Raw genomic sequence first — 14575 nt, forward strand, 5'->3', positions numbered from 1 at the left:
TCCCAGGAGGCACCGGACTCCACAAACTGGCTCAGTGTCAGAACTGTAATCTCCTTTATAGATCACCTTTAGACCGGAAATATAACTGGCAGAACAGAAAACATTTAGGAAATACAGTCAGGTATTTCATTCAAAGACGCAGCACTGCACTACCCACAATGCACCTTTTAAAGGCTATTTCCCTGACGTTCACGTTCAAGATAAACGCTGAGGCGGATGGCTCAAGCACCTTTAAAAGGCTCATTGTTGATAGTCAGTGTACAGACTTGTGTTAATTTGATACAAACAGCAGAGGCTGCTGAGGGGAGGACGGCTCATAATAATGTCTGGAATGGAGTATGATGTCTGGAATGGAGTATAATGTCTGGAATGGAGTGAATGGTATCAAAACACATACCATTCCATTTACTCCACTCCGGACTTTATTATGAACTGTCTTCCCTTCAGCAGACTCCACTGGATACAACCATATACAGTGCCTTGCGAAAGTATTCGCCCCCCTTGAACTTTGCGACCTTTTGCCACATTTCAGGTTTCAAACATAAAGATATAAAACTGTATTTTTTTGGGAAGAATCAACAACAAGTGGGACACAATCATGAAGTGGATCGACATTTATTGGATATTTCAAACTTTTTTAACAAAATTATTCAGCCCCCTTAAGTTAATACTTTGTAGCGCCACCTTTTGCTGCGATTACAGCTGTAAGTCGCTTGGGGTATGTCTCTATCAGTTTTGCACATCGAGAGACTGACATTTTTTCCCATTCCTCCTTGCAAAACAGCTCGAGCTCAGTGAGGTTGGATGGAGAGCATTTGTGAACAGCAGTTTTCAGTTCTTTCCACAGATTCTCGATTGGTTTCAGGTCTGGACTTTGACTTGGCCATTCTAACACCTGGATATGTTTATTTTTGAACCATTCCATTGTAGATTTTGCTTTATGTTTTGGATCATTGTCTTGTTGGAAGACAAATCTCCGTCCCAGTCTCAGGTCTTTTGCAGACTCCATCAGGTTTTCTTCCAGAATGGTCCTGTATTTGGCTACATCCATCTTCCCATCAATTTTAACCATCTTCCCTGTCCCTGCTGAAGAAAAGCAGGCCCAAACCATGATGCTGCCACCACCATGTTTGACAGTGGGGATGGTGTGTTCAGAGTGATGAGCTGTGTTGCTTTTACGCCAAACATAACATTTTGCATTGTTGCCAAAAAGTTCAATTTTGGTTTCATCTGACCAGAGCACCTTCTTCCACGTTTGGTGTGTCTCCCAGGTGGCTTGTGGCAAACTTTAAACGACACTTTTTATGGATATCTTTAAGAAATGGCTTTCTTCTTGCCACTCTTCCATAAAGGCCAGATTTGTGCAATATACGACTGATTGTTGTCCTATGGACAGAGTCTCCCATCTCAGCTGTAGATCTCTGCAGTTCATCCAGAGTGATCATGGGCCTCTTGGCTGCATCTCTGATCAGTCTTCTCCTTGTATGAGCTGAAAGTTTAGAGGGACGGCCAGGTCTTGGTAGATTTGCAGTGGTCTGATACTCCTTCCATTTCAATATTATCGCTTGCACAGTGCTCCTTGGGATGTTTAAAGCTTGGGAAATCTTTTTGTATCCAAATCCGGCTTTAAACTTCTTCACAACAGTATCTCGGAACTGCCTGGTGTGTTCCTTGTTCTTCATGATGCTCTCTGTGCTTTTAACGGACCTCTGAGACTATCACAGTGCAGGTGCATTTATACGGAGACTTGATTACACACAGGTGGATTGTATTTATCATCATTAGTCATTTAGGTCAACATTGGATCATTCAGAGATCCTCACTGAACTTCTGGAGAGAGTTTGCTGCACTGAAAGTAAAGGGGCTGAATAATTTTGCACGCCCAATTTTTCAGTTTTTGATTTGTTAAAAAAGTTTGAAATATCCAATAAATGTCGTTCCACTTCATGATTGTGTTCCACTTGTTGTTGATTCTTCACAAAAAAATACAGTTTTATATCTTTATGTTTGAAGCCTGAAATGTGGCAAAAGGTCGCAAAGTTCAAGGCACTGTATATCTACTAACAACAAGCATCAATACATTAACTATTGTCTCCGGACTCCCACTAGGAACTAAAAAGGCAACCAAACAATACAGTTGAGGAATTAAACGGTTTTATACTTACATTAAAATAAAATTTAAAAAGTTGAGCCCATCTCAGAAATGCTTTCTTGTATTTTATTGTGATGGGAAATAGTAAAAAAATGGAACAAAAAAACCCAAAATGAAACTATAAAAACAGAGTGGATTAAACGGGAAATGTAGAAAACAAATTGTAACCTCTGACATATAACAAGTACAACGTAACAAATTGGCACAAAACAGAACGACAAAGGGCATGAGAATCTAATTTTGGCTTTGAAAAAATAAAAAAGGAGTTAACGTACATCTTCATAACGAGATCAATCCTTCATTACAACAGCAAGGACTCATGCGTTTTAGTCACACAGTTAGTTTTCAGTAGCTTCATATCACAGTAAGAACAGGTCAGTCTAACCAGCGAGCCCGATGATGGATGAAACGCTTTCCGTTTCTCTCTCCATTTATTTATTCTTCTTTTCATGTTAATACCTTTTTCAAAACAAACTTCATCGCCCCCAGAGCGCCGCTTCCTACTCTGGATTCAATGACCTTCAAATCATATTTTCATACTAAAATATATTATTGTATCAATTCACACTACACTATTGTACACTACAATGTGTGTAATAAATAAGCATAAAGAAATAGAAAGATAAGACACGTAAATATAAAAAGTCCTCTAAAAACTAAACAGGTACGCTCTCCTCATGAAAAAGGTTTCTAATACTGCCATGGTTGAAAACATACACAGGACACACACATATAGAAAAACTCAAAATGAAAAAAACAAACAGAAAATAATTCTGTAACACTGTAAAGGTCAAATCAACTGAAACACTTCGTAAAACACAGGGACCACGTTCACTGACGTTTGTTACCTGAAGTGCGGGTTAGCTTGCCACCATTTTGTAAAACAAGTGCACTCATCTAATAATGTCTGACGCTCGAATACAGGAAAATCCCCTTAAATACTGTAAAAAACCTTTTGTATTCGTCCTATTCTCTCTTTGTTCCTCTTTGTTCACGCACACACGAAGGAGTCCTTATTCATGCTATCGTCTTGTATTCCCTACTGTACTACTTTTAACCAGAGCCCTATAGTGCACTATAAAGGGAATACTGAAGGGTGCCATTTGGGACAAAACCCAACTTAACAAGTGAAAATGAGTCCAACCAAGTAAACAAACAATCAATATGGGCCTGAAGCAGAAAATACATACTGACTACATCCGTTGGGGTACAGAGAACACGGTTCAATGGCACTTACAGCACACAGGTCTGGTCTTGCATAAGGCTGGAGATATTGGGGTGGGGTAGAGCACATATCTCCACCCCTCCTGCTTCATATGACCCTATGACACTGATGGTCACTGATTAAAAACCAACCAAACCAACTGATAACTAGGGTTCACGTCCCAATAATCTCTCCTTTCTCTAAAAGTGTGCACTTGATAACTTCCCTTCAAGGACTTTGAAAGGAAATGACTGGTGTAAGAAATATTGTGTAAAATTCTATAGTCTAGCGAGCCCATGTCTCCACCAATCCAATGCTTTTAGATTCATGGGGATCAGTGAACAAGTTCACTCTTCAGGAGGAAGGATAGATTATTGGGACACAAACAAGGACAAGCATGGTTAAGAATGCTGGCTTGAGGTTGTTTTCACTACTTTTCCCTGATAGGACAGTTTGGTTATGATGTCAGACAGATATCACATCAAACCCCTCCCACCCCCCCACCCCCACATAGCCTGGTCCCAGATCTGTTTGTGCTCTTGCCAACTCCACTGCTGTCCTTGTCAAGCCAAACATGACAGTGAGTGATGAGGAGTTGGCATGATAGCACTAACATACTGGAACTCAGGCTAACCCCTCCCACCCATACCAGGCTAACCCCTCCCACCCATACCAGGCTAACCCCTCCCACCCATACCCCCAGAATCCTCTTTTCTTCTTAATGTTAACAAACCAACTGAAAACAAAATGCTATGCTAACGTTAGCTAACATGAAGAGGATGTGCAGCTGGTGTGGACATAATAATACTGAAGGGTGGACAACACATCATGAGGCATGTCGTATCCATAGGTAAACCAGGATTACTGTAGTGCAGTTTTTTGTTTGTTTTTGTTTTACAACTCAATAAAATACTGATTTTAGCAAACATCATCATTGGCAATAAAAATGTATAGAAATGTTTCTTCAACTGTACAGGTTAAAAGGTTAAAACAAGAGTGGCAAAATTAGTCAAAAATAACACTGACAAACATAAATGACCTGGGATCAGATGTCTCACTCTCAGTAACAAAATAATTGAAAGGTCAGCTGTAACTTTTATACAAAAATGTATAATACGTCTAGAAACAAGGTAACACCGATATTATTTTCAGGAGAAAAAGTCCCTTCTTTTTAGTCTATCTCAGGCACACCTGGGTTTCAACACAGTAGAGGACCGACACACGGCACCAACGCGGCTGCATCTGTGGTTTTATTTTTTCTTTTGACGACAACACAAGATTTTCCTCTCCTGCTACTTGACACCTAGGATTTCCATTTTTTTTGTTGTCAGAGAATGTATTTTCTTCATTCACCGTTCATCTTGTCTTCCTCTGTTTCTCTCTGTCCAGTTTCCAACCCCTCCACCGGGATGTCCTCCTTGTCCACATGCGGTTCTTTGTCCTCCGTTTCCATAGCTTCCTCTGTCTTCCTCTGCTGTACCTTCTCTGCCACTCCTTCCTCCTCCTCTTCCTCCTCTACACCTCCCATCACCTGTACCACCATCACCTCCTCTTCCTCACACACATCCTCCTGCTGTAGGGACTCTTCTTTACAAATCTCCTCCTCTTCTCTCATCCCTTCCTCTTCCTCCTCCTGGAGTGCCTCCTCCTCTCTCATCCCTTCCTTTTCCTCCACCTCCTCCTGGTGTGCCTCCTCCTCTCTACTCCCTTCCTCTTCCTCCTCCTGGTGTGCCTCCTCCTCTCTCCTCCCTTCCTCTTCCTCCACCTCCTCCTGGTGTGCCTCCTCCTCTCTTCTCCCTTCCTCTTCCTCCTCCTGGTGTGCCTCCTCCTCTCTACTCCCTTCCTCTTCCTCCTGGTGTGCCTCCTCCTCTCTACTCCCTTCATCCTCCTGGTGTGCCTCCTCCTCTCTCCTCCCTTCCTCTTCCTCCACCTCCTCCTGGTGTGCCGACTCCTCTCTCATCCCTTCCTCTTCCTCCACCTCCTCCTGGTGTGCCGACTCCTCTCTACTCCCTTCCTCTTCCTCCTCCTGGTGTGCCTCCTCCTCTCTACTCCCTTCCTCCACCTCCTCCTGGTGTGCCTCCTCTTCTCTCATCCCTTCCTCTTCCTGCTCTTCTTCACACACCTGCTTCTGCTGTACCTCCTCCTCTTCCTCTCTACTCTCTTCCTTCTGCTCCTCTTCCTCTCTGCTCCCTTCCTTCTCCACCTCTTCCCCTCGGCTCTCTTCCTCCTCTTCCTCTCTGATCTCTTCCTCCTCCTCCTCTCTGATCTCTTCCTCCTCCTCCTCTTCCTCTCTGCTCCCTTCCTCCTCCTCTTGCCTCTCCTCCTCAAACTCCTCCACCTCGTAGATCTCACTCTCCTCGTCATCCTCACCCACTTGCACCACCCGTATGTCGTCCATGCTCATGGCCGCCATGCCCTCCTCTTCTTCCAGCTCCTCCTCACTCTCCCTCTCGTCTGAGTCCAGTTGGGAAGGTGGGGAGGTGGGTCGGCTGTCTGACTGCTGCTCTTCTGTTTGAGGACTCCTTTCGGGGCTCATCCCGAGCTGACGTCCCCCCTGCCGCCCTCCCTGGGGCTCCTTCTTGCAGTAGGAGTATCGGTGGTTCATGTGCTGGCTGTAGGAGCCAGAGTGGGAGAAACACTTGCCACATTTGTCACAGCGGTAGGGCTTCTCTCCGGAGTGCAGTCGCGTGTGTTCTATCAAGTGGTGCTTGTGTTTGAAGGCTTTGTCGCAGATGCCGCACTCATGTGGCCGTTTTCCTAAAAACAGAAACACACGAGGGTTCAGTGTTTCAATCTATTTCAAACTCATCCAGAAATTACAACAGAAATCGATCTGAAACCCATTACTCTTGATTTGCACTGTGAGTGTGTGAACTGCTTTTACCATTACATTAGTTCTGCACCAAGGCAGCCTGGCTGGCATCACTTCCTACAATCTACATTACACTGACCTGCCTGCAGCCTGCCTGGCTGGCATCACTTCCTACAATCTACATTACACTGACCTGCCTGCAGCCTGCCTGGCTGGCATCACTTCCTACAATCTACATTACACTGACCTGCCTGCAGCCTGCCTGGCTGGCATCACTTCCTACAATCTACATTACACTGACCTGCCTGCAGCCTGCCTGGCTGGCATCACTTCCTACAATCTACATTACACTGACCTGCCTGCAGCCTGCCTGGCTGGCATCACTTCCTACAATCTACATTACACTGACCTGCCTGCAGCCTGCCTGGCTGGCATAACTTCCTACAATCTACATTACACTGACCTGCCTGCAGCCAGCCTGGCTGGCATCACTTCCTACAATCTACATTACACTGACCAGGCTGCAGACTTCCTAACTGTGAAACCAACTGCACTTGTTATGAAAACAATATCATAACAAAAACTCTCACAAATACGTAAAACACTCCAAAAAATTCCCCTAAAAGGATTCTAGCAGGTCTGTTGCAATGGTAAAATATTTCAGTAAAATAAACAAACATAATTTGTGGAGATGGATATCAAACTAGCTGCCTGATGCTGATACGTTCTTCTGGACCTGGGTCTCGTTGAACCCAGGAAGGAGGGATGAGGGCGTTTCAATCCCAGAAGGCACCCTATTCCCTATATAGTGACCTACTTTTGACCATTGCCCTATGGGCCCTCATAAAAAGTAGTTCACTATAAAGGGAAAAGGGTGCCATTTAGGACATAATCCAGGTTGGTTTAAGAGGACATTAGGCGGTTTAAGAGGGCGATATTCGGCTGTTATACCAAATTCAGGGAAGAAGCTGCCTGGGTTCTCCATAACGAAAGCAGTAGGCAGATACAAACTATAGGGTTCTATTCAAAGTTATTTCCGATTGAGCCAACATATTCAGCATTTACCTCAAGGGTCGGCAACAGACGGCCCGTGGACCAAAACTGGCAGGCAAAGTTTTTTGTGTGCCCCCCGAAAAATAATCTATATTTAGTTTTTGGTAAAAAAATACAAGAATCCCCAGGAATTCAGCAAAAAATGTGTTTCATTTAGAAAATCTGTTCACCAAGTATTCCAGAGAAGAAGAAAGAAAAGATGTGATCGTGTCTCAATGTAATCAACATATTTAATGACTGTTATTTTCAAATACATTATGTTTCTGGGCTTAGTTGTGGTCAATTTGCACTGTACAAATGATTATAATTATGTTCCAGCCCCCCAACTCTCCACTCTGACAAATGGTCCTGAGGTTGAATCTAGTTGCCTGCCCCTTGGTTTACCGTGAATGCAGTCTCCGCTAAACGCGGGAACATCGCTTTCTAATTTCAATCACGCTGTAACTATTTCCACGATACAGATTGAATAGAGCCCTTGGTCTTTTAAATGCCTGTCAATGTTATCCCCATTCATATCAATCAGGTGAAGTCATGTCTCATAGATGAGAAGGAGTGGTATAAAGCTGAGAGCAGCTCTCATTAAAAAGGAACACAACAATAATTCCACCACACCCGGGGCTGTACGTATCAAGCATCTCAGAGTGGCAGTGCTGATCTAGGATCCTGTCCGCGGAATCGTATTTACTGTGATCTAAAAGGCAAAACTGATCCTAAATCAGCATTACAACTATAGCCCCGTTTATACCTGGTTCTAACATGTATCTTTTGTCCAGATCATGTCCACATTCTGATCGTGCCCATATCTTCAGACAGGTGTAGATGGTTAAAATACACACATTGTGAACATTGATCAGATCTTCCTGCCCACCCCTGGAGGTAGTCAGGCACACAGTGTGTCTGGATATATTACAAGTGTAGACGGATCTGGACAGTGACACCATTTAAATCCTAATTATTCTGCCTACTAAATCATTGACAGGTGCCACCATTGGCTTATGGCATCAATATGTGGCTTAAAATAAATAAATACATATTTTTGGAAGAGAATAGATTTTGTTTTTTAAATTGCATACAGGAGAGAACCAGGAAGTGTGGTCTCAATCAGAATGTGTAAAATATCAGGACAAAGGAGACGTTGGCAGCAGGTCTAAGCTTTATGAGACACTTTATATATATACGGCCCCTGACCCAGGGGATCCTCAGACCGTGGCCACATTGTTTACCTGTGTGTTCGTATTTATGCCTGAGCAGGGAGCTGCTCTTCTGGAAGATCTTGTCACACAGGTCACAAGAGTACATCCCGCTCTGCAGCCGACGCATCTTCTTCAGCGGAGGGGAAGAGTCTGAGTTATCCTGCTCCTCTACCGTCGCCACACCCTCTGAGCTGGTGGCAGACTTCTCCTCCTGTCCGAGAAAAATACCGATTGTTTTTAGAAGAACAATAATAATGATCATCGTGTTATTAGGAAGAAGAAGAAGAAGAAGAAGAATTCCAACAAAAACAATAGGTTACAACTAATAATCATATTTATATTATATGATTTAAACACAGTGTTTCCAATGTCAAACGCCTTTACGTGAGGAGAGATCAGCTGTAAAAAGCCCAGAGGGAGTAACGTAGAGAGATCTCTCTGCCACACCCGGCAGACACTGACACGCCTTTCAGACAGACGCCACGCTGTGAGCCGCTTACATGGGTTTTAACATACAATGGAGGATTCGTCCTGCTTATATACACACACACACACACACACACACACACACACACACACACACACACACACACACACACACACACACACACACACACACACACACACACACACACACACACACACACACACACACACACACACACAGAGTCAGAGTAAGGATGAGTCCCAAATGCCACCCTTTTCGGGATGTAGTGCACGACTTTAGACCAGAGCCCTGTCCCAAATGCCACCCTTTTCCCTATGTAGTGCACTACTTTAGACCAGAGCCCTAAAGTAGTGCACCTATTGGATACCATTGGAAATACAGCCTGACTCCTGAGGGCTGGCTTAGTCAGGTTAGTCAGTAAAGCTGAAGCAGGAAAAATAGGGGAAACTCTATCCACACTACCTATCTCTTTACATTGTCTTGTCTCGCACATAATAATCTGAATCGCACATAATCATGCATTCTGAATAGCTCTTTCACCAACCAACCTGGCAGCCGTTGATTCTGACGGTCTTCTGGGCTCCGTCGGCCCCAGTGGTGCCGCTGCATGCTGTAGTGGTGTATGTGTAGGTGAGCTGGGGGATGAGGATGGTCCGTTTGGTGGTGCCGGTGGAGATGGCCCTGAGGCAGGGCACACCGCTGCCCTGGTTGGTGATGGCTACTAGCCGGGTGGTCATTATGTTCACCGGGCTGGGGATGGTCGTTTGGGGGGAGGAGGTGACGTAGATGGTGTTGGTGGTTCCCTGGAGTCCTGGGAGCTGGGCCTGGACTGTCTCCTTCAGGCAGGTGAGGTTGAGGGGCTGCTCCTGTGGAACATGGGGGACCTGGGGCTGTGACTGGGGCTGCTTGGGAAGGGACAGGTCCAGGGGAAGATCTTGAGCCTCGCGCTCAGAGTCGACCTCAGTCTTCACGATGACCAGCCCGCTAGAGGAGAGGTTTAGTGGTGAGGGGGCCGAGGCTGAGACAGAGGGGGACGTCGAGGCAGGGGAACTGTTGGCAGGTTGGGAAGATGATGTCTCCTGTGTTTTGGCTGAGGCATGCTGCTCCTCTATCTCTGTCCCACTCTTCTCTTGGTCTAGCTGGGTCTCTGTGCTGGAATCTGAAAGTCCAGAGTCATCTGGAGAGGAACCAGGGGGTCCGACCGTGATCTGACCTGACCGCATTTTCTCAAACCACTTCTTGACCACGTCCACGGGCAGGCTGACATTGTCAGAGATCTTGGCCAGCTCTTCCTCGGTGGGCTCGGCGTTTAAGGCGAAGTAGGCCTTGAGGAGTGAGAGCAGATTCTTTAGAGGATGCTGGCCTGGTGTTATCCCTGCCTCGGCCAGGAGGGCGGCGATGGAGGGGTCGAGGGTGGCGCTGTCACCTCCATCCCCGTTGGCAGGTTTACAATGCTGGAGCATGTGCAGTGCATCCAAATCACCAGGACAGTTGTCACACAGTAGACACCTTGTCTTGCCTGTCTGGGCCTTTGGTGTCTCAGCTTCAGTCTCTGTCTCCTCCGTCTCCATCTCTGACTCGTGCTCCGAGTCGTCCGGCTCGGTCTTGTTGATGTGGAGGTCCTGGGGGAGGTTCTCTGTTACTTTGGAGGCGGGCTGTGTGTTTGTGGCGCTGGCGGTGTTGGTGTTGGTGGTGGGAGGGGGAGCCTCCTGCTTGAGGAGCTGAGGGGCGTTGGGCTGCTGGGCTGGGCTTGGCTCCAGGCTGTAGTTAATGATGATCTTGGTGGTACCGTCCTGGTCCACGAAGCCAGGCAGGCTGATGGCTGAGATTACCTGCTGGCCAGCCTGTGTCACAAACCCCTGCTTGGAGGTCACCAGCCCGTTGGCCGTCCCCAACACCTGACGCAGCACGTTTCCATCCAAGGCCACCTGGGATATAAGAGGACCACCATAGATATGAGAGGACCACCATAGATATAAGAGGACCACCATAGATATAAGAGGACCACCATAGATATAAGAGGACCACCATAGATATAAGAGGACCACCATAGATATAAGAGGACCACCATAGATATGTTGTTATCCTCATTTTGCATCATCACACTTTAAAACCTTACTGTTGACATGCTACGTTTAGGACCATATCAACAGTGAACTTTTTGAGTAAAGAGATCTTTTAAAATGCATTGTATACATATGTGTGGTTGAATTGTTTTTAATTGTTTGTTTTTTAAATTAAATAATTTAAGTAATTTTTTTTCATTTCACTTCACCAATTTGGACTATTTTGTATATGTCAATTACATGAAATCCAAATAAAAATCAATTTTAATTTCAGGTTGTAAGGCAACAAAATAGGTAAAATGTCAAGGGGGGCGAATACTTTTGCAAGCCACTGTCGGTTTTTATACCAATTATAAATCAAATCAAACCTTGAGCATGTTCTGCAGGTCGCTGAGGTTAATAGTGATAGGAGACATCAGACCCATGGTGGGCAGTACCACCGCCTGGACCATGCCCTGAGGCAGCGCCGTGCCCTGGGGTAGCGCCACGCCACCATTAAAAACCGTCCCATTCGTCCCCACCGCCCCGTTAGGCGCCACCACCACCGGCTTGAACTCATAATCCACAGGTTCAGATTTAATCTGAGTGTGGGGGAGCTGCTCCTGCAGGGGCTTGCTGTCTGTCTTCTCCCCCCGGAGGAGCACTCGGACTGGGGCTGCGGCGGGGCCAGAGGGCTGGGTCTGGCTGGGGGTCTGGTTGGAGACCTTAATGACTGGGCTGGGGTTGCCGTTGACAGGCACCATGCCAACACACTTCTTACTGCTGATGTGGGAACTGTAGGACCCTGAGTGGGAAAACCTCTTCTTACAGTTGGGGCACTCGTATGGCTTCTCACCTGCAAAGAAAGAGATGTATAATTCTAGGAAACAGCTGAACAGCTGAGGTTATGTTCCAAACGGCATCCTATTACCTAGATATTGCACTACATTTGACCAGAGCACCCTGTCAGGATAGGGTGCTACTATTTGGGACTCAGGTGAACCTATCGTTAACAAACAGGCCGAGGTAATAATAGCAACAGAATGACGACACATTGGCCAAGAGCACAGATTCAATAATTATCATAATCAAGACTCTGAAATAACAGAGCTGCATATTAGAAACATATCAAAGGAGAAATGGGTCAGTTCAGTACATCTGGACCTCCACTGTGAATATAGGTGAGTTCAGTACATCTGGACCACCACTGTGAATATAGGTGAGTTCAGTACATCTGGACCACCACTGTGAATATAGGTGAGTTCAGTACATCTGGACCTCCACTGTGAATATAGGTCAGTTCAGTACATCTGGACCACCACTGTGAATATAGGTCAGTTCAGTACATCTGGACCACCACTGTGAATATAGGTGAGTTCAGTACATCTGGACCACCACTGTGAATATAGGTGAGTTCAGTACATCTGGACCACCACTGTGAATATAGGTGAGTTCAGTACATCTGGACCACCACTGTGAATATAGGTGAGTTCAGTACATCTGGACCTCCACTGTGAATATAGGTCAGTTCAGTACATCTGGACCTCCACTGTGAATATAGGTGAGTTCAGTACATCTGGACCTCCACTGTGAATATAGGTCAGTTCAGTACATCTGGACCTCCACTGTGAATATAGGTGAGTTCAGTACATCTGGACCTCCACTGTGAATATAGGTGAGGTCAGTACATCTGGACCTCCACTGTGAATATAGGTGAGTTCAGTACATCTGGACCACCACTGTGAATATAGGTGAGTTCAGTACATCTGGACCTCCACTGTGAATATAGGTGAGTTCAGTACATCTGGACCTCCACTGTGAATATAGGTGAGTTCAGTACATCTGGACCTCCACTGTGAATATAGGTCAGTTCAGTACATCTGGACCTCCACTGTGAATATAGGTGAGTTCAGTACATCTGGACCTCCACTGTGAATATAGGTCAGTTCAGTACATCTGGACCTCCACTGTGAATATAAGTGAGTCACAGGGCTGCATCCCAAATGGCACCCTATTCCCTATGTAGTACACTACTTTTGACCAGGACCCATGGTACCCTATTCCCTATGTAGTGCACTACTTTTGAACACGGCCCATGGTACCCTATTCTCTATGTAGTACACTACATTTCAACACGGCCCATGGTACCCTATTCCCTATGTAGTGCACTACTTTTGACCAGGGCCCATGGTACCCTATTCCCTATGTAGTGCACTACTTTTGACCAGGACCCATGGTACCCTATTCTCTATGTAGTACACTACATTTCAACACGGCCCATGGTACCCTATTCCCTATGTAGTGCACTACTTTTGACCAGGGCCCATGGTACCCTATTCCCTATGTAGTGCACTACTTTTGACCAGGACCCATGGTACCCTATTCCCTATGTAGTGCACTACATTTCAACACGGCCCATGGTACCCTATTCCCTATGTAGTGCACTACTTTTGACCAGGGCCCATGGTACCCTATTCCCTATGTAGTGCACTACTTTTGACCAGGACCAATAGGGCTCAGGAATAGGGTGCTCTTTAGGATGCAGACACCATCCACTGGGGTCACACTGGTTGAATCAATGTTATTTCCACGTAATTTCAATGAAATTACTGTGGCTGGTGGGTATGAGTCATGATGACGGGGTGTGTGTGTGTGTGTGTGTGTGTGTGTGTGTTGCCACGGCGACCGGTGCGATGCCAATTTGACTCACCGCTGTGGATGCGAAGATGCTCCTTCAGGTGGTGCTTATATTTAAAAGCCTTGGAACACTCAGTACACTTGAACTTCCTGTTCCCCCCTGTTGTTATTGTTGTGGTGGTGGTCTGGGGTACATGACGCTGGCAGACAGACAGGACAGACAGACAGCGGTGAGTGTATGAGATGTTTTGTAACGTCAGTATCCTGTCTAAAGAGTACTTATTTATCTTGAATTACAGACACATTAATCAAATCGCTCCATTTAAAAAACAGGCTAAAGGGAGAATTCAAATAATACTGAAACAAGGCCTCCAACCACAGGGACATGGACATAGACATAGACAAGGACAGAAACAGGGACAGAGAAGATACAGGGACAGGGACAGAGAAGATACAGGGACAGAGAAGATACAGGGACAGGGACAGAGAAGATACAGGGACAGAGACAGAGAAGATACAGGGACAGAGAAGATACAGGGACAGGGACAGAGAAGATACAGGGACAGAGACAGAGAAGATACAGAGACGGAGATAGAGAAGATACAGGGACAGGGACAGAGAAGATACAGGGAAAGAGACGATACAGGGACAGGGACAGAGAAGATACAGGGACAGAGAAGATTCAGGGACAGAGACAGAGAAGATACAGGGACGGGGACAGAGAAGATACAGGGACAGAGACAGATAAGATACAGGGACAGAGAAGATTCAGGGACAGGGACAGAGAAGATACAGGGACAGAGACAGAGAAGATACAGGGACAGAGAAGATACAGGGACAGAGACAGGGAAGATACAGGGACAGAGAAGATACAGGGACAGAGACAGAGAAGATACAGGGGCAGAGAAGATACAGGGACAGAGACAGAGAAGATACAGGGACAGGGACAGAGAAGATACAGGGACAGGGACAGAGAAGATACATGGACAGGGACAGAGAATATACATGGACAGGGCCAGAGAAGATATAGG

General features: G+C 45.8%; 1 protein-coding gene across 1 annotated transcript in view; it reads right to left on the reverse strand.

Annotated features, from left to right (window-relative positions):
- Positions 1–14575, reverse strand: part of LOC110531011 (zinc finger E-box-binding homeobox 1) — a 130972-nt gene that overhangs the window by 8488 nt on the left and 107909 nt on the right. Inside the window, exons 5-9 of the mRNA XM_036986887.1 lie at positions 13618–13744; positions 11297–11763; positions 9411–10790; positions 8445–8625; positions 5609–6113 (exon numbers count right to left, since the gene is read on the reverse strand). Coding sequence (XP_036842782.1) covers positions 5609–6113; positions 8445–8625; positions 9411–10790; positions 11297–11763; positions 13618–13744 — 2660 coding nt within the window. The remainder of the gene's footprint in view (positions 1–5608; positions 6114–8444; positions 8626–9410; positions 10791–11296; positions 11764–13617; positions 13745–14575) is intronic.

This window comes from Oncorhynchus mykiss, chromosome 8, assembly GCF_013265735.2.
Source record: "Oncorhynchus mykiss isolate Arlee chromosome 8, USDA_OmykA_1.1, whole genome shotgun sequence".
In the NCBI taxonomy this organism is placed as follows: Eukaryota; Metazoa; Chordata; class Actinopteri; order Salmoniformes; family Salmonidae; genus Oncorhynchus; species Oncorhynchus mykiss.